General features: G+C 27.2%; 3 protein-coding genes across 4 annotated transcripts in view; 1 reads left to right on the top strand and 2 right to left on the bottom strand.

The window, feature by feature from the left end:
- Positions 1-22,701, top strand: part of LOC140664121 (TNF receptor-associated factor 6-like) — a 41,080-nt gene that overhangs the window by 4,922 nt on the left and 13,457 nt on the right. The window lies entirely within an intron of this gene.
- On the bottom strand, positions 4-13,723 carry Pvr (PDGF- and VEGF-receptor related). Of its 2 annotated transcripts, none has more exons than XM_072888894.1 (22): positions 13,499-13,723; positions 9,854-9,987; positions 9,279-9,462; positions 8,904-9,028; positions 8,379-8,523; positions 8,121-8,257; positions 7,523-7,697; positions 7,171-7,294; positions 6,662-6,837; positions 6,422-6,588; positions 6,194-6,335; positions 5,491-5,646; positions 4,813-4,998; positions 4,432-4,574; positions 4,051-4,219; positions 3,872-3,972; positions 3,577-3,727; positions 3,266-3,490; positions 2,923-3,091; positions 2,163-2,406; positions 1,393-1,830; positions 4-1,077 (listed from the first exon to the last, which is right to left on the bottom strand). In XM_072888894.1, the coding sequence occupies exons 1-22, from the start codon at positions 13,572-13,574 to the stop codon at positions 412-414; spliced, it is 4,233 nt and encodes a 1,410-aa protein (XP_072744995.1). In that variant the 5' UTR covers positions 13,575-13,723; the 3' UTR covers positions 4-411. The 2 variants fall into 2 exon arrangements, with proteins under 2 accessions (XP_072744995.1, XP_072744994.1); XM_072888893.1 differs by having other exon boundaries at positions 5-1,077; positions 2,163-2,439.
- Znt77c (Zinc transporter 77C) lies at positions 17,686-22,426 on the bottom strand. Its single transcript, XM_072888901.1, has 7 exons — positions 21,991-22,426; positions 21,339-21,452; positions 20,582-20,880; positions 19,917-20,161; positions 19,565-19,743; positions 19,336-19,422; positions 17,686-19,256 (listed from the first exon to the last, which is right to left on the bottom strand). Exons 1-7 carry the CDS (start codon positions 22,177-22,179, stop codon positions 18,939-18,941), a joined length of 1,431 nt encoding a protein of 476 aa, XP_072745002.1. The 5' UTR covers positions 22,180-22,426; the 3' UTR covers positions 17,686-18,938.

Here is a 22,701-nt window from a genome sequence, read left to right as displayed (position 1 = left end):
TGCAAATTAAAAATCTGTTTCATGTAAATTAAAAATCAATAAAAAAGAAAATTAAAAAAAAAATTGCATATAATAAGCACTGACAATAAATGCTTTATGCTCTCTGAAATATATATTCAGAAAAAATAATTTTTTTTTTCTACTTACTAACGCATTCTTGCTGACACATTCTTGTTAATCACCATGGCACTTTGATTAAGAGACGTTTTGCGAAATACTAAATTAGATGTATTTTGATATTGTTCTGCGATGATATCACGACATACGATTCATACATACGAACTATAACAGTAGAAAAAGTCTGTCCAATACGAAATTACAAATAAATCACTAATTGTAAGTCACATTGAGTCTTGGCTTTAAACGGTTCAGTATTCACAAAAATACACGATTAAAGTCATTATAATCGGACTAAGCTCTCTGATCCATCTCGTGGGTATTTATCATCACGTAGCTAGGATTGCTGAAACCATCTGGCATACCCAATCTTAGGTCGCTCTTCTGTTTCGGCATGTTCACGTAATTATCCTGAGTACTGATGATGGACGGCGCATAGTCCTTCAAGGTCACATCTGCTTGCTCAGGCGCGTCGTTTTTATCCACATCACTAAGGTCGATCAGATGAAGATTTCGCGGCGCGTTACAGTAACCGGAATCGCGATCAGTCATTTTTTCAACCATCTGGTTTCTCAACGCTTTTCTCTTTCGCGCGAATTCTGCCCTTCGCTCCTGTACGTTAATCGGCTTCAGATAAGGGTCCTCTTCTTGCTTCAACATGGGCGACAATTCGACCGCATCCTCCGAGTCCGACACGGGCGATGGAAACTCAAAGTGCGAATGATTCTCATCTGGTCTAGGACTAAATATTCCAGACTCGTTTGTCTGACAGCCGGGACTCATACATAAGTATGTTGAATTCAACGTGCCCTCCGAGAATGGTGAGTTCGCATAATCATGTCCCGGTGACGATAGAGCCGCGTGATCCGGCGCGGACATCATCGTCAGGTAGTCGTTCTTGCCATTCTCCAGGATCATTGTGTTCATATCCATATACGGGGTGTTGAGACTGATGTAGTGCTGGAGCAGAAATAGATAACACTTTTTTCACACGCTGTATCTTGTGTGATACATAACAATTATTCATAGAAATTTCAAATATACAACATAGTGCTTTGATAGTACTTATTTTTTTAAACAGAATGATTTCAACCCTGATATAATTGAATTATTAATATCTTTAATTCAAATATAATAGAGGTTATTCTTAATATTAATAACTCTATTGATGTTATTAATATTGTTCTTTTGAAAAGAAAATTAACTTACGTATATAATGTAATTCTTATATCAAATGGCGCCAATAATATAGTTATTAAATGAAAAATAACTCACCGATCTCACGCTTTCCTCCAATAAATTACCAATGCTTTCTGCAAGTTCTGTGAAACTTGGACGTAATGTTGGTTTAGCTTTCCAGCATTGCGACATTATTTCATATATTTCGCGAATGGCATAGTCTGGTTGCTCCATTCTGTATCCTTCGATCAATTTTTGATACAATTTCTCGGCTTCCATACCGGGATACGGCGTCTCAGCCAAAGTAAAGAATTCCCAAAGAACTATGCCAAACGACCATATATCGGATTGCGTCGAAAAAATTCGATCTCTAATTGATTCGATGGCCATCCATTTTATAGGCAATGGACCATCGCCTTTCTTTTTGTAATTATCATCTTTGTACATAGTCTTTGCGAGGCCAAAATCGCAAATCTTCACTATATTATTTTCGCATAACAAAATATTTCTGGCGGCAAGGTCACCGTGCAATACCTAAGAATATAGATTATTAATGTAAAAGTCTTAAAAATCTATAAATATAAATATTTGAACATAATTCTTAAACAAATTTTTTAGAGAGTTAACGTTGCAAATTACATAAAAATTTTAGTTACATTTTTATGAATACGTAATTCTAATAATATATAATTTTAATTAGATATATATATATATATATATATATATATATATATATATTTATTTATTTATTATGCTAGTTAAAGAATTAATTAAAATTAAAAATATTAAAAAATTATTAAAACTTAAATTTTTGATGATTTATCTCATTAACTTTACAACTACCTGATTATATCAACATAATTTACCCTTCTTTGACTGAGATATTCCATTCCACGCGCAACTTGAAAGGCATACGATAAAAGATCTTGAGTGCAAATCGGGTTGAGATTTTGGTCTTTGTAATCACCGCGATAATTTGTTCTCCATCCTGGTTGAGATGAATTATTGCTGAGAACGCAACCATCTGGCGAGAAGTTGATCTCTTGGGTGTCTGAATTCGTTCCCGGACAATATTGCACCACCGTTTCGGTGCCTGAATTTGCACTAAGACTGCGAGAGAAGGATAATGCCGCATATTTTATCCTATTATACGGACAAAAGAAAAAAGGGAGAACTTTGTTAAACCGCAGCCCTTTGCATGCATCAGTGCGTATGTATGTGCTTGTGTATATGCTTTACTTAACACCCAGTACATTCATAAAAAAGATGTGCGATTAAAGCTTTTTAGTTTTTACGTAGAATAAGCTCATTACACGAAATTTTCAGTAGCATTAGTATATAAATTTAAAACATTTAATAAAGAAATATAATTAATATAATTAATTTTCCAATTTTTAATTCAATTAGTATTCTTTAAGACATTGTGTAAAGCAGAAAAAATATTTGCTTTCAATTAATTTGCATTACATTTTACGAAACCGGTTTAAGTAATGGTTGACGAATATAGTTTAGAATACATTTCAATTATTTTTTGAATGTGTTATATTGTATTTGTTAATAAAATAAAAGACAAATACGTTGACAGTTGATAATAGAATGTTTATAAAATATGATTCATAGACAAACCTATTATTACTACTGACACTGGCAGTTCTTGTCAATATATCCATACCAATAGTAAGATCGAGTTTTTCAGTGTTGGGATCGATTTGATTAATAAAATTATTTCTGTGCCTCAACAGATAATTATGTAAATTTCCGAAACGGCAATATTCGACGATCACCAACAATTCGCCTGTTGTAAAATAAATATTTTAATTCTTAGTGCTTTTTGAATAACTATTTAATGTTTTATCTTTGCTTAACGTTAAGAACAGATATGTTTAAAGGTAATGCGAATTAAATAACATTTTTAATCATTATGTTAATATAATTTTTCGTTAACGCGAATTATTTCAGCAATACGTACGTTTCGAAATATTTTTAGTGCATGCACCAAGAAGATTGACGACGTTTAGATGCTTGCCAAGGTGCACCATTATTTTCAATTCACTGGCAAGTGCACGAACATAGGTTGGCTCGGTAGTTCGACGCACCATTTTCACGGCGACAGTAGTGACAGTTTCAGTTTCGCATATTCCTTGCGCTTCTGCTTTCATTACAACTCCAAAAGCACCACTGCCCAATTGTTTACCTGAAAAATAATTAGAATGTTTTTGTGGCATTAAATTGCATATTAATTAGATTAAAAATTAGAATATATAAAGCAGTCACGCTTACCGAGCTTCAATCGTTCTCTTGGAAATTCCCACTTTTTATCATAAGGAAGTAATTCCGCTTGATCGTCAACCGTCAAATCGGGATTTAGACATTCTAAAGCACCTTCTTCAAAGTGCATGAGACCTGCTTCCATCAATTCTTTTCTCATTCTCTATGTAAGGATATAATTTTCATTTTGTTAGATTAATACTACATTTTTCATAAGATTTTGTGTGTCGCAATATAATATTAAATTATATTATATTTTATATATACTTTTTATACGAATTATGTGAAGAAATAGAATACAATTTACCTTTTCACGACGAACCTTAATTGTGAAAAAGATCGCTAAAATCACTAAGATAACACCTAAAATAGCTATTGAAGCAGCTAATATTACGTCAAGTTTCTGCCCTGCAAAATTTTTTTTTATTTTTAATTTATGTGCTCATTAACATTACATGTATAATTTTTTACATATTTCTTTCTTACATTTTGCATTTTTGACGATTATCTGCTGATAAGTTTCACTGATGCCTAATCGATTGACAGCGCGACATGAATACTTTCCGCTATCATGTTGCTTAAAATATTTAATATCAAGTTCTTGATAATTAAATTTGAACAAATATTGATCATTTTCCAGTAGCAGTACATTATCCTGCAAATTGGCGAAAAATAAAATATTATTTTTCTCTTACACAAAAATATTAATTTGCAAAATTTATTTTTCCTTAAAAAAAAATTTATGATTTAGTATATTACGCCCAATATTTCAATTTTTCTTGCAATTCTTTGTTCAATTCTTTGTTTGAAATACGACACATTGCGTTTAGTTTTATCGTACAAAGATTATAAATAGATGACATATACCTTGAACCAAGCAATTATCGGTTTAGGCATTCCTTCTGCAAAACATCGTAAAATCACTGTCTTGTGACCATCGGCGATCGCGTCGATATTTTTCACTGCAGTCTCGTTCATGTTAGTTTTGGTAAAAAACGGCGGTACTGGATCTATACAACATCAAATATTAAAAAAAGGTAAGTTATAATATATTGTTCTTTAGAAATTATTATTTACAAAAACAAATTATCGAATTAATCAAATTTTATAGGCAATAATTTTATGTATAAAACATTTTTTTTAAATTTATTTTAATATTCTTGATATATTTTAAGACAAAATATTTTTATGATTATATTTTTTTAAATTTATTACAAATTAAATATACAGAAAAATCAATGTAATTACCGTGGACAATTAAATTGTAAGATGTATAATCAGAAAGAGCTACGTTTTCTAAGCCCTCGTGATTCAGTCCATTTGTGCATTTACCAGTGCAACTATAATCTACAGCATCTGATTTTTGGACATCATGAATCACTAAAGTTGATCGATATGTGAAGGGAGTTTTATATCGTTTAATCTGCAATCTTTCTAAAAAAGATAAAGATTATAATCAATATTTATGTTGAATTATTTTTCTGCTTAGCTTTTTTATTTCTTTTAATGCACAGTATCACATGTACAGACACAAAACGATGTTAAAAAAATAAAGATAAAAAATGACATTAAAAAATAAATTAAAAAACTTCTGACAATGAGAATAATAATATAAATATGAAATAGAATTTATATTTAAAAAATGTGTGTGTAATTATATTTAATGAAAAATATATAAATATATAAATATTTAAATTTATTATAATAAAAATATATACATATATATATATATATAATATATAATATTATTATATTATTATATTCATATGCATAAAAAATTTTTATTTTATATATATTTTTTCTCAATTACACAAAAATATTAATTTATAAAAAATTTCTCATAAAAAAAACTTATGATTTAGAATATTACGACCAATATTTCAATTTTTCTTGCAATTTATTTAATTCTTTGATTGTTTTAATTACCTGTTTCTAAAATCGGCGTTTCAGTCTGGTTTTCGAATTTTGTCCATGTTAGTTCATCTGTGTAATTATAAACAGAAGCGGCACATATCAGTTCAATATTATCTCCTTTTGTTACTAATTCTTTTGGTCCGATAATACCAAAAGCACCTACTCCATCTGCGAAATTTAGAAATAGAAAATATTAATATTATTTAATCAAATTAAATTAATACAGCTCTCTCTCTCTCTCTCTCTCTCTATATATATATATATATATTATTGATAATATTATATTAAAATATATATTATATTATAATATATTATTAGATATATAATATATCGATACATTTGAAAGTATTCTAATTCTGATCAAAACTTTTTTTATAAATTATATTTTTTTAATTTATTTGCATTTGATAAGATAATTATTGCACAATGACAGATTTTATAAGGGGAACATTAAATAAAAATAATTCAATATTTTGCATATTTACAATGACAAGATGTAGGAAACTAAATATATTTTCCATAATAATGTAAATCAATTTTATAGAATAGGTCGGCGCTTTCTCTTTTGTATCCAAATTAAATATTATAATTGATTATGCACATATACATATATTTATATGGTATATAATTCTCTGTAGAATATGATTATATACAAGTTACACTTATTATATATAAGTTAACACTTATTGTTAGGTTGAAAAAATTATTTTTTTACCTGAAACAAATATGTTCTCCGTCACGACATCACAGTCGAGGAAATTGCAAGCCTTACATGTTATTTTTCCCGATACTTCGATAGGCAATTTTGCTCTCGATTCGAATCCGTAACTGGAGCTGTAACTGCTTTGCATTACATCCTGTAAAATCCACAGAAATTTCTCGTTGCAGTATAGATACAGATAAATATTTATCTAAAATCAGGTTTTAATAAGATTGCACTTACCGTCAGTGGCACAATTGATGAATCTTCAAGTGACGGATAATTAGGACATCTTAAAAAATTCCATGTTATATTCGGCGTAGGATGAGATAGTACTTCGCAACGGAATTCCGCGGTTTCATTAGGTGAGTAATAAGATTCAATCTCTGTCAATATGGCAACCGGCTTAGCTGAAATCAATAATAATTAAATAATATATACTGTAGTCTTTTTTTATAAATTCCTAGAGAGGGATCTTAATACCTATGATATCGAGTGTAAAATTGAGCTTTATTATCATTTGATCATTTTTAGCTTCAAGAATATAATCTCCTGTATCCGTTAATTCTAAATTTCTTATCTGTAAAATTGTAGCTGTTGTACTCGTATTCACGGAATACTTTAGATTCTCTGTAACTTCCTGACCATTTGGTTTAAACCTGTAATAAAAATAAACAAATAAATAAATAAATATACACACACACACACACACACACACACACACACACACACAACACGTGTATATGCGTTTAAATTTTTTTAAAATTTTGAAAATATGGTTTATTAATTATTATTAGTTTATTAATTTATTATTTATTAATTGAATAATGAATATATAAAAATAATAATAAATAAAAACAGACAATTATAATTAAATGCACTTTTGATATAAATATTTGCTTATAATTTATATAAATATTAAAATATAACTTTTAATTAAAATTCTGTATAAGAGAGAGACAGAGAGAGAGAGAGAGAGAGAGAAATTATACCATTGCAAATGGGGCCTAGGATATCCATCAACATAAACGACCCATTGCACCTGTCCACCTTTTTTTCCTTGATAATATCTTTTAGCATGTTGAGACGTAAGATTAATGTATTTTATTTGAGGATCTGAAATTAAAGATATTAAAATTTATAGGAAAAAATAGTATTTGTACTAATACGACTTCTCTTTAATGTGTAGGCTTGTTCTCACAATAAGCACATGTAATCGATCAATTGAAAGAGATTTACGTTGCATGCGTACGTTAAATTCCATACAGACATGTCATTTTCTCATAAAAGTTATCAGGCATTAAATATCTATTTAATTCAGATCTAAATTAATAATAAACTAACCGTATATCGTGATGTTTTTCGTTGTCTTCCTTATGTCATGAATCGATCTAATGACGCATTCGTACTCTCCGGCATCCTCGTCCGTTACGTTAAATACCGTCAACTGACACGTAACTGAGAGATAATTACCATCGAGCGGTTTTCTAAACTGTTGAATGCTTACTCTGCTGTTGCTCTGTAATTACAAAAAATATACATATACGAACGATAAGTATTGTAATAAAACAATCTATGGAACAGAAAGTTTTAATTGCACGTACATGAAAATGTGGGTGTTTAATTCTTAACTTAAGGAATATCAATCTCATTAATATCAAAAATTAATATATAATTAAAAACTATTTTTTTCTATTTTTGAGATTTCTAAATATGTTAGAAAAATAAATAATATTTATTTACAATAAAATATTTTTAAAAAATCAAGAAATTTGTTTGTAAGAGACTCACTAACAAAAATATATCGATCTTTTTTTCACACATCTCTAATTAATTAAAGCGCGTTTTCAAATAAAATGTAATTTTGTTTTCATTATATAAAACTAATTCTATATAACTATTTTATAAAACTATTTCATTATATAAAATAGTAGCTATTTACCTCTGGTGTACTCCAATTGAATACGTATCGAACTGAAGCATCAATTTCAACGGTACAATTCACATAGAGGTCTTGTCCGCGTGTGACATGACGCAAAGTGTCATCGTGAATTTTCGGTTCGGGCAGACTTTGTCTTACTATGTAAACAATTTAATTATTCTTATTAATGTTTCACCAAGTAATTATGGCTGATACGTTGCTTTGAACGTCTTATGTATGTATGTAGTGAAATTAACATCTCGAGTTGACCGTACTTACAGTGCACAGACAAGACATAATTGACCTCCTGCTGCTCATCGTCTTTTTCTAGAAAACACTTATACCAGTCGCTGTCTTTAACCTTCAGGTTTCTAATCGTGAAACCAATTTTAGGATCAAATAATGCCTTCTCCAATTCGTCTTCCTATATTAAGCGCGTTCAAATATTAGAAAAGTATCTAATGATATATTTATTATTATTATGATCTTATGATAAAATTAATACTGCTACTTTTATTGTATTATAACGAACTTTTTTTGAAAAAGTAAAATGCTAAGCATATTTTTAATATTCTCCATAAAACACAATTTACTGATTTATTTCTATAGTATAAATTTTTTATTTAAAAAAAATGTATTTTGTGATCCCAGTTAAATTTGTAAATAACGATAAGTTAATGATCTTATACAATTTTTCCCGTAAACACATCGCTGCATATTATATAAATCTAATAGATTTTCCCGTAAACTATTTCTTTTTAGATTATATAAATTATCTTTTGCTAGTCTATTATCAATACTCACATTGTTGTTAGACAAGATAGGTTTCAGATCTGGCCATGTAGGTCTGCATGGTATTACGACACTGTCACCAACAACTGCATTTAAATGAGCAAAAGTATCTTCTTCAACGAATAAATTTGTCCTAGCTGTACAAACAAATTAATACAATTATTTTATGTAAAATAGTGACGCCAATTGCTCCCCTAATTTTTCTTTACTCGATTTTCAAATTAATAATTATCTTTGATTTTATCACAAAATTAATTTGGAAATCAACTGAAGAAAAATTAAGGAGCAATTGTTTTATAGCAATTTGATGTCACTTTTTATAAACATACTACGGACAAAACAATATTTTTTATTGATCTGCAAAAGTAGGATCTATAATTTACTTACATTTTACGTAAACGTATAGCCAGTTCACCTCGGAATCATTAAAGAAATGTGGATCAATTTCAACATTATAATCGGCACAACCGTACCAGCCTGTATCGCCAGAAATAGTTTTTGGTCGTTGAAAAATATATTTGTAAACACCATTTTCCTTATCTGTGCTTATAATCGGTGTTGAAGCGTTACTCTGTCATAATAATAATTTAAAGTTTAATATATAAATAACATGCGTTTAAACATAAAAATAAAACATAAAAATATTGTAGTTTCTATAGATAACATAAAAATAAATATATAATATAAAAACATATAGATAAACATTTTTATATAGCAACTTTTATTAGACGTGCTTTTTATAACTAACTGATAAGAAATAAGTATTATAAAAAAATAATTAATTTAATTATTAAAATTAGAATTGTTTAATTTTTTATAGAATTATGTCATTAGTTTTTATACATATAGAGAAATGAAACACATTTTAATATCTGAAATTTAATAGAAAGAAAATATAAAATCAAGCTAATATAAATAGAAAAAATATCAAAAATTATCCTAATAAACTTATTAATACACACTGCTTCTTTTAAGGCGTCAGGAAAAACAAATTTAAGTGGTGCTGAACCCGTGCATGTAATCTCTAAAGGTTCCCCTTCGTTTAATACAATTTCTTCTTGGCTTGGTGAAATAATTGGTTTGCTACTTTCCGACACTGAAAAACACAAATTTGTTTGTGTAGTTCAAATACGATTTAAACTATTAAAATTTATTATAAAAATAATTTCTGTTACAATTATATAACACAACGATATATCTTTTATTTTTCTCATATCAAATTTTTTAATTGTTTATCGGTATTTTTTTTTTGCTACTTATTACGAGTTTGCGCGTAAAGTGAGAATATGATTAAGAGTTTCGAGAGAAATGTCGCGTTAGCCGCAATGTCCTGCGGATGATTGGTTATCTGGCCCTCTTCGTTACTCTTCTGTACAAAAGAACGCACGTGCCGTTTCTGCGCAAATGCGACCCATGACTAGGAAGGAAGTCCTTTTTTCCTTTCCCGATAACGTGCTCATATTATCAGTTAGCATGTGAAATACAAGACCATGAGCAACTGAGATTTACAAATAAATGAGTTGCTTCTAACTATGTCATAATTTATAGTAGAAAAGATTACATACAGATGAACAGGAAGTTTACAGATGCATTTGTACGTAATCTTTGCATTATCATGTATGTAAATATGATATAGTTAAAACGTATCACATTACGTTGAATTAAAATATATAGCACTATTGTATAACTCAGAATATTACTTTGTATTAATAAGCTATTAATATTTTTTAATATTAATTTTAATACAATATAATATACTTTTTATGAAAGAAATTAAAGGATGATGGATAAAATGAGTTGATTTTTACCTAAGAAGTATAATATATGTATACAGGGTTTATTTTAATAGCCCCTGTCTTTGGTGAAGTCTTTACTTATCTTAATACTTTTTATATTTATCTTTTGTTATTATTTCTATTTTTCGTGTTTTTGATAGATTGTATATAGCTAGCAAGAAACCATGTATTGAAAATAACACCAAACCTATTACCAAAAACTAGCTTGCTAACACGTACAGCAGCACACAATATTTCAAATTTATATAGCTAGTATGACTGCTAGTAAAATGTCTCGTATGCAATCTAGTACGAAAAATTGTACCGTGTGCCGCTAGCTTTATTTGAAAGACCATAACAAAGTAAACAGAGTAAACAAAATAATCGTAACAATCAAAACATAATATTGTATTTAAAGAAGGTGTTGCGAAGATATAGGTCATAAATGATAGAAAATAAAATAAAATAAAATGAAATAAAAATTAATAGAGAATTGAGCTTCAGAGAATTTAATTTTTAGAAGCTGGAAATTTTTTCCTTAGCAAAAACTAATAAACTATAGATCAAATCATGAATTTTTTTACATTGAATATTAAAAAGATTTAATAATTTAACCTTTAAGAAAGTGTCAATAAAGAAATTACAAAATATCTTATTTTTCATTTTATTTCAAAAAATTCGTTTATAAAGAATTAATTCAAAGTCTCAAAACACTTAATATTTGAAAAATGTAGATTTTTTTATATTTTTCCTGCATTATTTCATATTATTTTACATATATTTGTTAAATAAAATTTAATTAATTAAAAAAAATCCTTTGCACATCTATCAAAAAAAAGAAATAAAGAGAAGATTAGATATTGTGTATATAGTGCAATACTTTAACCAAACTAAATTACAATAGAATAAATAATTTAGACGTATTTTAGAAAAATTTTGTATTTAAGAAAAAATATAAATGTGACAATCTTAATTAAAATTTTTATTTAATGTAACATTTATTATAGGAATGTCAACTTTCACAAAATATAGTCAAAAAGTAAACTACTTTTTCTGGAAAGCATTTAAACTTATTTAAAATGTTTAAAAAAATTATATTCCAAAGAATATTCCGAATTAGAAAAAAATATTAAATTTTCACAATTCTCACAATTTTTATATTTCCAAAGAAAGAATTGATGAAATTGATGAAATAGATGAAAAGATCGCAATATGATACAGTGTTATCAATAATATGTATTTTTTTATTGAATTCTGCATATGTTGTCATCGAACAAAATATTTATTGCGACTGAAATGACTAATGCAATCGAGCATGACTCGTTCTATGTAGTCGATATCATGGACGCTTCTTTTGTACGATGTAAACATTTCAGAAATAATTTTCTTTTTGCCATACATTACTTTGCAGAGCATTTTTAAACGCTACGTTTTGACCTTGATCAGTCAATTATATTAAATGACTCTTGTGACCTTGATTGGTTATATTAAATCTATAAAATTATTGCCATTTATTAAGACACCAATGTATGAGACCAAGTTCAATGAAATTTTATGATTAATATACCGCTGAGAAATAATTGACTCAGAAGTACTTATGTACTAATAATAAAACAGATGTGTATCTCACATATGTTTGTTTGATATTTTAGTTAACTATGGTTATCCCAATTTGCGAATAATTTGATAACAGTTACAATTGATTGTAACAGATAAGCGCTATCGCGCACTTTATTTAAGTAATTAATTAAGACTCGTATAACAAAAATTTGTTATAATTTGATTTATATTGATTTGTTTCTATATAATAAATATCACATTAAAAGCTTATCATTTTCCAAATTCTTTTCATCTAATAGTTTCGTTAAATTTCGATAAATGAGTTTAGCAACAGGTGAGATTCATCTGCATAATTCTTCGAGCATGATTCATTTCAGCATTCGTTTCATCTATTCTTCACAATATCGATCTGTTTTACATGATAAAAACGACTAGATGGTTTTACAACATTATTTACAGAAACAGTGCTGTTGAATGTTTTTGCTATGTTTCAATGTAATAACATTCATAAAAAAAAATTTCAGGCAAATACAATTTACAGTTTATGATTTCAAGAAAGCAGCCACGAAATTTTAAATTAAATACTTTAATATTATTTTTATATTATACTATACGAATGCTGGAATGAATCATACTCAAAGAACGGTGATTCTCACCTATAGCTAAATTTAATTTATCGTTAACAAAACTATTAGACGAAAAGAATTGGAAAACAATAAGTTTTTAACACGATGTTTATTATATAAAAACAAATCAATATAAATTAAATTATAATATTTAAATATTTGTTGTACAAATTAAACATGGTTTAAAGAAAGCCGCTACAAAATTTTAAATTAAGTACTTTAATATTTATTTCTTTTATGAAATGATAATAGTTAAAAGAAGTTATAGAATTTTATATTAGATTTTTTGCAAGTTCTATCAAAATAAGAAATATGTATAATTTATTTCATTTAACATTTTCTTAAATATACGAAGAAACGCGGACTAAATATTAATCGAGGTTTGAAGAGTGTGCACATGTTTCTCTTCTTTCAAATGATTTAAAGAAATGTTGAGACGTTACTGATATTTTGTTTGATATTTGTTGAGTAGCAATAAAAAAGCTTCCACACATCATATATTCTTTAAGTAAAATCTGATCATGACACCAATAAATGTGACTCAATGTCGACCATGTAACCACTTTATACTTCTCACAAACACGTATGAAAACACACACACATGTGACAGATACGTCGTACAGGTACGCCAGATTGCGTTAATTACCTTGACAGAGCGTGAAAACGACGAGTACCAGAACGCGGTATCGTAAATAATGTAAAAACATTTTCGTTTCTCTCATGCTTTACATGCTGGGTTCACATTTTTACACACCGATGTTGCTTAATTAACCTTGTCGAAAAAATAAACGCGCGCGAGGACAGGCCTCGGAGTTGGCTCTTCGAAGGCCTTACCGCTCTCTACTGCGTCGACGATCACTTTCACACTGACAAGCTGCAAGAGCGACTAAACGAACAGGCCCCACCCGGCCAGTTTTCTGTTCGAGTACAACTTATCGGAGACGACGTCATCTCATGACACCATCCGCCTTCTTCTGATGCCAAGAGTTACATACCTACGTCGAACAAATTCTTCCTCGCACAATGAAACCGGCCGGTAATAGACAAGTTTTATCGTAAGTTACACAATCTTAGAACTGATCTGATAGATCTGATATTTGCTCTGGGAAGATTCGTTCGCATCGTATCGGAATTTTATATAATTACGTGGCAGTAAATCATCTTTATAAAACGATATTAAAATTATTTTTTAATAAATTTAAAAATAAAAATTTGTACTGTATGTCTTAAAAATATGATTAGATATAAAATGTTATTTTAAATGAATTTTTTAACTAGGAATCGATTTTTTGGGGGAAAATTATGAGTGAAAATTAACTTTTATTGGACTTTTCCAATTTCTCGCACATCATATGTTTCTATAACTGAACTACAAAAAAAACTTAAAAAAGTAAAACTCTACCTACAATTAACTGAAAAATGTAGTTTTGTTATCTATTTTTTCAAGTTTTCAAAAGAAAAAGTTTATGAAAAAATTCTTTTTGACAATTGTTTATAATTTGAAAGCATTGACATTTTAGTATTTTTGTTTAAAAATTTGATTAATTCAAAAAAAATTGACGATTGAGCAGAAGATTTTAAGATATTCTGTATCTCATATTCATCGAAATAATTAAAAGATTGATAACATCAAGTATATTAAATATATTATATAAAATTAATATATATTTTTTTTTAAGTGTGCATTTATTTGAATTATTATTTCTGATTGAATTATTATCATTTTGTAAAGCTTTAATGTTCAAAGCTTAAAGTATGGAATTAAAAAATATTAATATGAAAGGAAATAAAGATAAAATAATATAGTTTTTGATTTTTTAGAATATTCAAGATATGTAATATAAACTTTTTATATCACAAATATGCGAATGCTCTTTCCTTATCTCATCGAAAATTGCCGTTCAGTAGGAAGAAACAAGTATCTTGTGCTTAAAATATCAAGTTGTATATGTATACTCACTAAATTCGTGGGAAACTATTGTAATCAACTATATCTATTTATAGTATAATATTTCTGATACTGCTTTCAAAAAGTTAGTTTCATAAGTGCACGAAAAAAATACCGACTAAAGATTACAGCCAAAAATTATTTTAAACCAGAGTGTTTCTTATAGATTTACAAAGAATACAGAGTTTTGCTAAAAAAATATGTGTATAAATAGGAAATATTTCGCTTATAATGATGAAGTCGTATATACTTTGTAGTTTAGGACTATCATATATCATATACATATAGGTATGTATGTTAGTATATTATATACATTTATATATATATATATATATATAATTATATATATAATTAAGACTGCAATTTTATTTATTAGAATAGATTTACACTGAATCTTTGGGTTCATAAAATTTTGCACACTTTATGCTGCGAGAGTATGACTTTAAATTAGCATAGACTAATTGTGAAGAACAGCGGTTATTGAATTGATTAGCAGAAAAAGTTAGCACAATTAACGCGTCTTCATTTCTTGGCAATAGTTTTTTCATATTTTTTCTTTTCTTTAAAATATATAGCAAGAAACAAACTTATACATAATTTTATATGAGATATATTAATAATATTTGTAAAACTTTTTAAATTATTATAAAGACCATACTTGATCATCGGTAGATCATTGGTAACTGTCTGTTGCAGCTTATAAACGTTATATACTGATGGCGTTAGTCTATCAATTAATTATCTTGGTACTTTTTAGTACACAATCTTTACTTGAATAAAAAATCCAAATTGAGATAATATTGATTTTTAATACAATTTTATTTTATTTGAAATTTAATGTACAAAATAATTATAATATCAGAGTAAATAAAATATTATTTATATTTCAAGCTAATATAATACTAATAAGTATAAGTTAGATGTAATAATATTTCTATTTTATATGATAATATGATAAGATTTATTTAATAGTAATTTCCTCATTGCACACAAATTTTCGAGGTATTTCTCTATTTCTCATAATATCAGAGTTTATACTAATCTCTTTAGATATATAATAAAGTGATAGTTTTAAACCACAGTTTCCGCTGATGTATCACATGTCTGTAGACAGACTCTGTACACATTTTTTTATGCAGTCGAATATTATCACAGATAGGACCATTGCTGATAAATAAAACGCATTTGTACAAAAATCATTCAGCAACCTTTCCTTGAAAAAACTAAAATTTTTAAAGGAAAATTGATATTTTACAATTAGAAATTAGGAATATATATGTACGAGTACCGATTCTAGAATGTAAGAATAATGACTGTCTTTTAATAATTTCAAATTTTAATACATAATAATAAAGAATTAAGTATGTATAATTTAATAATTATCAAAAAGAAATCAAATTATCAAAAATCAGAAAACTATATCAGAAATAAGATGTGTAACAATAATATAATTGTGTTAATTGATATAATAAATATTACATATACACATATACTTACAAATACACACCAATTAAATAAAAAATGTATGAGAGAGTAATAATAATATTTTTTATTTAACGTATTAAAATAAAATAACAATTAAATTATTATGAGTTACGAAGAGATAGAGCAAAATTTCTTTACAACCATTAATTAAATAAATATTTTTGTAGATACAAAAATCTATTATAAATTACTGTACACTCAAAAAAATATTTTGCTAATGTAGATAGATTTCTAAATATCTCAATTAAAATTGATCGCTACTTTTTGTATCTGGTTAGAATATCGTTTGTCACGTATAGAATTTATAGCAACAATATTCTAGCAATATCTCTAGAAAATTTAGATCCCATTACCAAATATTAATCACAAATATAATTGTCCTTGACAATAGGTCTTAAAGATAGGCATCACAGAAAAATTTTCCGTCTAAATTACACTAATGGTACAGATGTAAATTCTGTCTCTATCATTTAAATTGATCAAGTGCAAAATATATGCAGCGTCACGGTATTTGTTAATAATTCATTTGTTTCAATTAATTTTTTACACCTAGAAAATTTTCCAAGTTGCAAGATCATTTTTTTGAGTGCATAAAATTTAAAATATAACAAATTTTTTCAATTTAAAATAAAAAGATTTGAATCTTTTATATATTATATTAAACATGTGTCAATTTATGGGTAATGAGTTAAAATTATTATCTGTCAGAACAGCGACCTCAAACATAAGATAGGGTGTTATGGACCCCGTTGCTATCAGGTTTCTGATCATTACGCCCACACTTATCGCGTAGGAACTGCTGTCAGAGACATACATTATCTCTATATTTTGTTTTTATTTTGTTGAGATATGCATTAATCTTATATATACAAGATGTATATATATATATATATATATAGGAATTATGATGAAATTATCTCTTTTTTATGAATTATATATATTTTTATGGATTATTATATTTTTTAAATTAATTACATATATATAAGATTTTTACTTCACTTAATTAATATATGATATAAGACAGTTTTTTGAAATTATTGTAAGAGAAAAATAATCATTATAAGATAAAAAAACTGTAGTTTATCTTAAGATATTTTTATTATATATTATATTATAATTAAAATTATAATTTTGATTTAATATGACATTTTTTATCTAATAATAATAATAATAATAGCCGAAATAACGAAAAAGATTATATTTATTAAAAAGTAAGAATTTTTTACATTTGTGCAAGAGAGGAACATATTGAATTATTATTAATACTTGTTATTAAACTATAATTCTAATTATTTTAATTTGTATTAGGTACATTATATTGCTCATAAATACATGCTTATTTATAAATGTTTTACAACTTTTTTATTAAAAAATTTTAGAATAAATTCTCATTATAATTATTTATTAGTCCCTCTTTGTGTTAAAATAAAAAGATGATTTATTTTAAATTATTGTACTTACTGTATCTTTAAGAAATACAAGAAGTATATAACTAAGCAAATATACAGAGTGATTTATTTTAATTTTAACAATCAATTATCTGAAAAATAAAAGGTTTTCGAAAAAAAGATATTTCAGACAAAAATTATTTGATTTAAAGAAAGAAAAAAACTAGAGATATTGTTTGACCTTGGCGTGTCCAACTTTTGTTCTGAAACATTTTTTCTAAAACTTCTTAATTGTCATTTGATATTAAAATAAAAATAAAAATAAATTATTCTGTATATTATATACATACTGTATATATACTATACTTATGGGCGATAATATACATATATATATATATATATATATTATAGATAATATATAAATACAACAACGTATATATACTACGGTGTATATAAAACAAGGAACATCTCATTACACTGGAGAAACAATAAACTTGTTATAAACTAGATACATATGTTTAACACAAATTCAAATTTGTCACAATTAACTTTTTATAAACTATATGTTTAAAGAAATTAGGATTTGTTTATCTAATAATTAGCACATACTGCCTTTCTGAAACTATAAAACGTTAATTATCTATCTTGACGTTATATGTACACTTTGAAATACTTAATACTAGTTTGCAGTCTTCTCGTTAAAAATGTATACGTATATATATATCAAGATTCTTGGTATTTTTAGATACCAGATATAATTTTTTGCTAATACATTTTTTAAATATTATATAAGAATAAAACTTTGTGCGGCAAAAAATAGGATGCAACTTAGAAATTTTTTCAAGTTTTTTTAAATAATTTAAAAATTCTAATAGTATTGTTTTCTAAAAAATAAGATAATAATATTATAATACTAAAAAATACGGCTTCTATAAAAAAAAAATGAATGTCTCTGATTTCTTGGTGACGTCAAAATGATAGGAATATTTGATTATTGTACTATTTGCAGTAAAAATTAATAAATTTCGACTTGATATTGATATGTGTTATTTTTATGTGAAAATTATAAGAAGTCAAAGTTGGTCTAGGTATTTGTGATATCACTCTCTCGCCAAAGTTGATATAGTGCCATTATAAGATTAAGATACGAGGCTGCAGTCCATGTTTGGACTGTAGATTTGTAGATGTCCGGTTGTTGTATAGATATTCGATTAGGTGCGATTATAGTTATCGCACCCTAACTGAATGTCAATATTTACAATATTTTATACTTGCTCGCTATTCAAACCAGATGTGTTTTCATTTGTCGAATCGTGTGCAGATTTTTCTGAACTCGAACTTTCTGCTCTCGGATCGCTTTTGGCAGTCCGCACTAGGGGTTCTTCCGTATAATTAGTAAATTTCTCCAAACTAATTGCAGTAGCTGGTATTATCTCCTTTTTGTCATACTTTCTACTGATCGCGTGCATGTTCTTCTCCGACACATCCTCCAAGAAGTTTTCCCGCGAGCAACATTGGGAGGAACTGCAGTATTCTCCATGACAACGAATCAGACAATCAGTTTTCTCCATATTCGGCTTCATCTGGTGTCATATATCATTATTCGATAAAGTGTTTTTAAAGATAGAAAGATCAAGTATTAAAGAAATATATCCTATGTACCTTATAAAATTCTGGCTGTATAGTAACCTGGGTAATGCCCATTTCGACAAAAAAGGCGGTGACTTGATCCGTGATATTAGCATAAACCTGATCGAAAAAAATGGGGAAATATTTTTTTTCAATTAAAAAATGTTAAAGAAAATTAATTTTTTTTTCTAAAAATTATTAAGCAATTTTTATTAAACGTAATTTTATAAATTAGTTTAACTTGTGAATTTGTTTGCCTTACTGTTGGATCTAAAAATATGATGTGTGCTGTAGAAATGATTTTTTCTCCTGCTAATTGCCATACATGTAAATCATGAACATTCACGATCCCCGGAAAAGCTTCTAATAACTCTCTTTTAAGAGAGTCGATGTTTATATGATTCGGAATTGTTTGAAGTAGAATCAAGCCTGATTCTTTCACTATAAAAAGAAATAATGAGAAAATAAAAAGCTGATTATTTCCAAGGATTAGTATATTAGTCGCAGAACGAAAAAGACTAATTAATTGCTTATTGTAAGTTTTTTTTTATATAAATAAGTATATATTTTACATTATCTTATTTTTTTATTACCTTATAAAAAAATATACTTACTATATGGATAGCAAAGAACGAACAGTGAAATTGACGAAATAATAGCAAAGACAGGATCGATGTATTTGGCCACATCAGAATCGTTAAAATAAACTAAAACTGACACTAGTATGACGAAAACACATCCGAGAACATCCCTACACGTTTCTCTAAAGCCTTGGCTTTTTGGAATTGCTAATGGACTTCGCCTAGTCTGCGCCGACAACTGTTGCTCGCCGTCCTTTGGTTCTTGTAAATTCACATTCCTAAAATATCAATTACTTCAATAATATAGATTTCATTAATTAGTATTTTTTTTTTATTAATTAGTATACATGAAATCGGCTTGTATTCAAATATTGACAAATATTCTGCCATTAAATAAATATGTATAATGAAATACTTTGAAAATTTTATGTTTTGAATTGTTTTTATTTATAAAAAGACTTATTAAAAAAATATTTAATATAATATTTAATATAATATATATAATATGTACATGTTAACTATATTTTAAAAATAAATAATATATGGACATGTATATAACTTTATCTCATGTTAATTAATACAAAATCATAAAATATTATAAAATATTTAAAGAATAATTTAAATTGTAAATGCGAATTACATATCGTGCATTTTTTTAATTTCAACTGTTTATAATTCGAATCACTATCAAAACCTACCTGCATAATATTACGTCTCCTTTTTCAGTAACATGCAGGAAGATTCCCTGATTGAACGTGAATCCCCCAATTAAAATATAACATAAAACGTTTAGAAGTATCCCGGAAGTACCTATGCACAGCACGGGAAACGGATGATGCATTTCATCCAGGTGATCAATGTGTACCAATGTCTGCAACGCTTCCATTAATAAGGAGAAGCAAAAAGATGCCAAAAAAACGCAGCAGACGAGCATCGTGACGATGTCGATTCTTGCCCATCCGAACGTGTTTTTCATTCTTCTATCTGACACTGATTCCTGTAAAGCAAGTTTTTCACATCCGAATTATTAACAAGTATTTATCAATGTGTTTTTGCAGCAAGCTGTAAATAAAAGATTTTTCTTATTTATAAATTTCTTATATAATTTTTACTAAAAATCTCTTTTTTATGCTTCTTATTTAATCTTATTTAAAGAATTTTTTAAATTTATTTCGAATTTCTTTATTTTGCAATGAATAAAATATATTTGGAATTATTGTAATTAGTCTTTTATCATATAATTTCAAAATATACGATAGTAATTAGCTTTTGTATTGCAAGAAAGTATTTTATATTACGTCATGAAAATTTTAATAGTACACAAATTTATTTACAGAAAGTACAAGATTTTTTCCATGCAGAATAATAATTTAGTTTTATATAAAAATCTTTTATTAAAATTGAGAAAATTGAAAAGATTACAGTCTTTAACAGTTTTGACATCTTTGAATGTACCTTTGTTTTCGTTGATAAAGATGTGACAGAACCCTGTTCCTCTCCATTAATGCAAATAGACGAATTCCCCACTGAACTGCAGCTGCTATTACTGTATCTTTCTCGATAACTATACTGTAAACAATTTTTATCAATTTTTAACAAGAACAATCATATATATATATATATGAAGAAAAATGTGAGAAAATGTAGAGCTAAAAGAATTTGCATTAATATGTGCTTTAATAAGTGAGACAATTTGTATTAATGTTTCATTCAATTTAGTGAAATATACATATATTTTAATTTAGTAAAATATATGTATATTTCACTAAATTGAATGAAACATTAATACAAATTGTCTCACTTATTAAAGCACATATTAATGCAAATTCTTTTAGCTCTACATTTTCTCACATTTTTCTTCGAAAATAATCAAAAAAGGAAAAATCTATGATATATCTGTTCTTGCCTATTAAATATTATTTATGTGATTTACGATAGGAAGTTATCTTTTATATTATTTTTCACTTTTTGTATATTTATGAAACTAATGATTACGTGAAGGAGAATTATTTGAAATCGCGATAGACACGAAGTAGAAAGCTTAATTACGTTGTTGTCATTTCATAAACAAGACTTACAAATGAAGTTTGCGGGTTTTCTCATTTACCTTGATCGAAGCGATACAGCCGACAAGTGCCACAATGTTGCAGAGCATGTGATATGCGTTGAGGAGTAGAGTCAGCGAATGTGTTACGTGACTGGCGATAATCTCGACTAAGAAAAAAGCTGTGGTAAAGAACAGCACCAGGTACAGCTGTACAGGTTGCAGCCTTCTGAACCACTCTTTGACAGCCATGACCCTGCTTGCAAAGTCACGTGGTGAACGTTTCTACTGTCTACGACGATATATGTATATCTCGACGATGTATAAAGAATCACTGTTATATTTTTTCACGATTACACTATATCACTGTGTAACAACTGCGAGCGTTCCATATTATCTGCAACTGCATTCGATCTCACATAAATTTATTTACAGAATTTGTTTCGGAAACCTATAGAAAAGATGACTTTTCTTTGAAAGTTGTGATTTTTTCTGAAAACTTCAAAAGCATGTTTACTTAAAACTAAAATTTTGTAATATAATTATTAAAAAACGAAATTATCTTTTTATTCGCAAAAATAACTCATATATTTACTCGGATAAACGAAAATTAATTTAGATCTTGATATGTAGAATATATTAGATTATCTACTTAAATTATAGTTTGTTTCTTTTTGTGTAAATGGTAGTTTAAATACGTGCGAAAGAAAGTACGATTGAACAGGCGAATTGAAAGTACTCAAGTCAAACGTTTGCTTTCATCGGTGATAAAGA

The sequence above is a fragment of the Anoplolepis gracilipes genome, chromosome 3, assembly GCF_047496725.1.
Source record: "Anoplolepis gracilipes chromosome 3, ASM4749672v1, whole genome shotgun sequence".
NCBI lineage: Eukaryota > Metazoa > Arthropoda > Insecta > Hymenoptera > Formicidae > Anoplolepis > Anoplolepis gracilipes.
Note: the sequence above shows the minus strand (reverse complement) of the source record. Positions and strands in the feature narration are given on the sequence as shown.

Excerpts from the sequence above, each read along its gene's own strand:
- Pvr (XM_072888893.1), bottom strand. The coding sequence starts at position 13,574 with ATGAGAGAAACGAAAATGTTTTTACATTATTTACGATACCGCGTTCTG. Across the intron at positions 6,336-6,421 it reads CATCAATTGTGCCACTGACG|GATGTAATGCAAAGCAGTTA; the intron begins GTAAGTGCAATC and ends TGGATTTTACAG. Across the intron at positions 5,647-6,193 it reads GGAGAACATATTTGTTTCAG|ATGGAGTAGGTGCTTTTGGT; the intron begins GTAAAAAAATAA and ends TAAATTTCGCAG.
- Znt77c (XM_072888901.1), bottom strand. The coding sequence starts at position 22,179 with ATGGCTGTCAAAGAGTGGTTCAGAAGGCTGCAACCTGTACAGCTGTAC. Across the intron at positions 20,162-20,581 it reads GGAGACGTAATATTATGCAG|GAATGTGAATTTACAAGAAC; the intron begins GTAGGTTTTGAT and ends TTGATATTTTAG. Across the intron at positions 19,257-19,335 it reads TACAGCCAGAATTTTATAAG|ATGAAGCCGAATATGGAGAA; the intron begins GTACATAGGATA and ends ATATGACACCAG.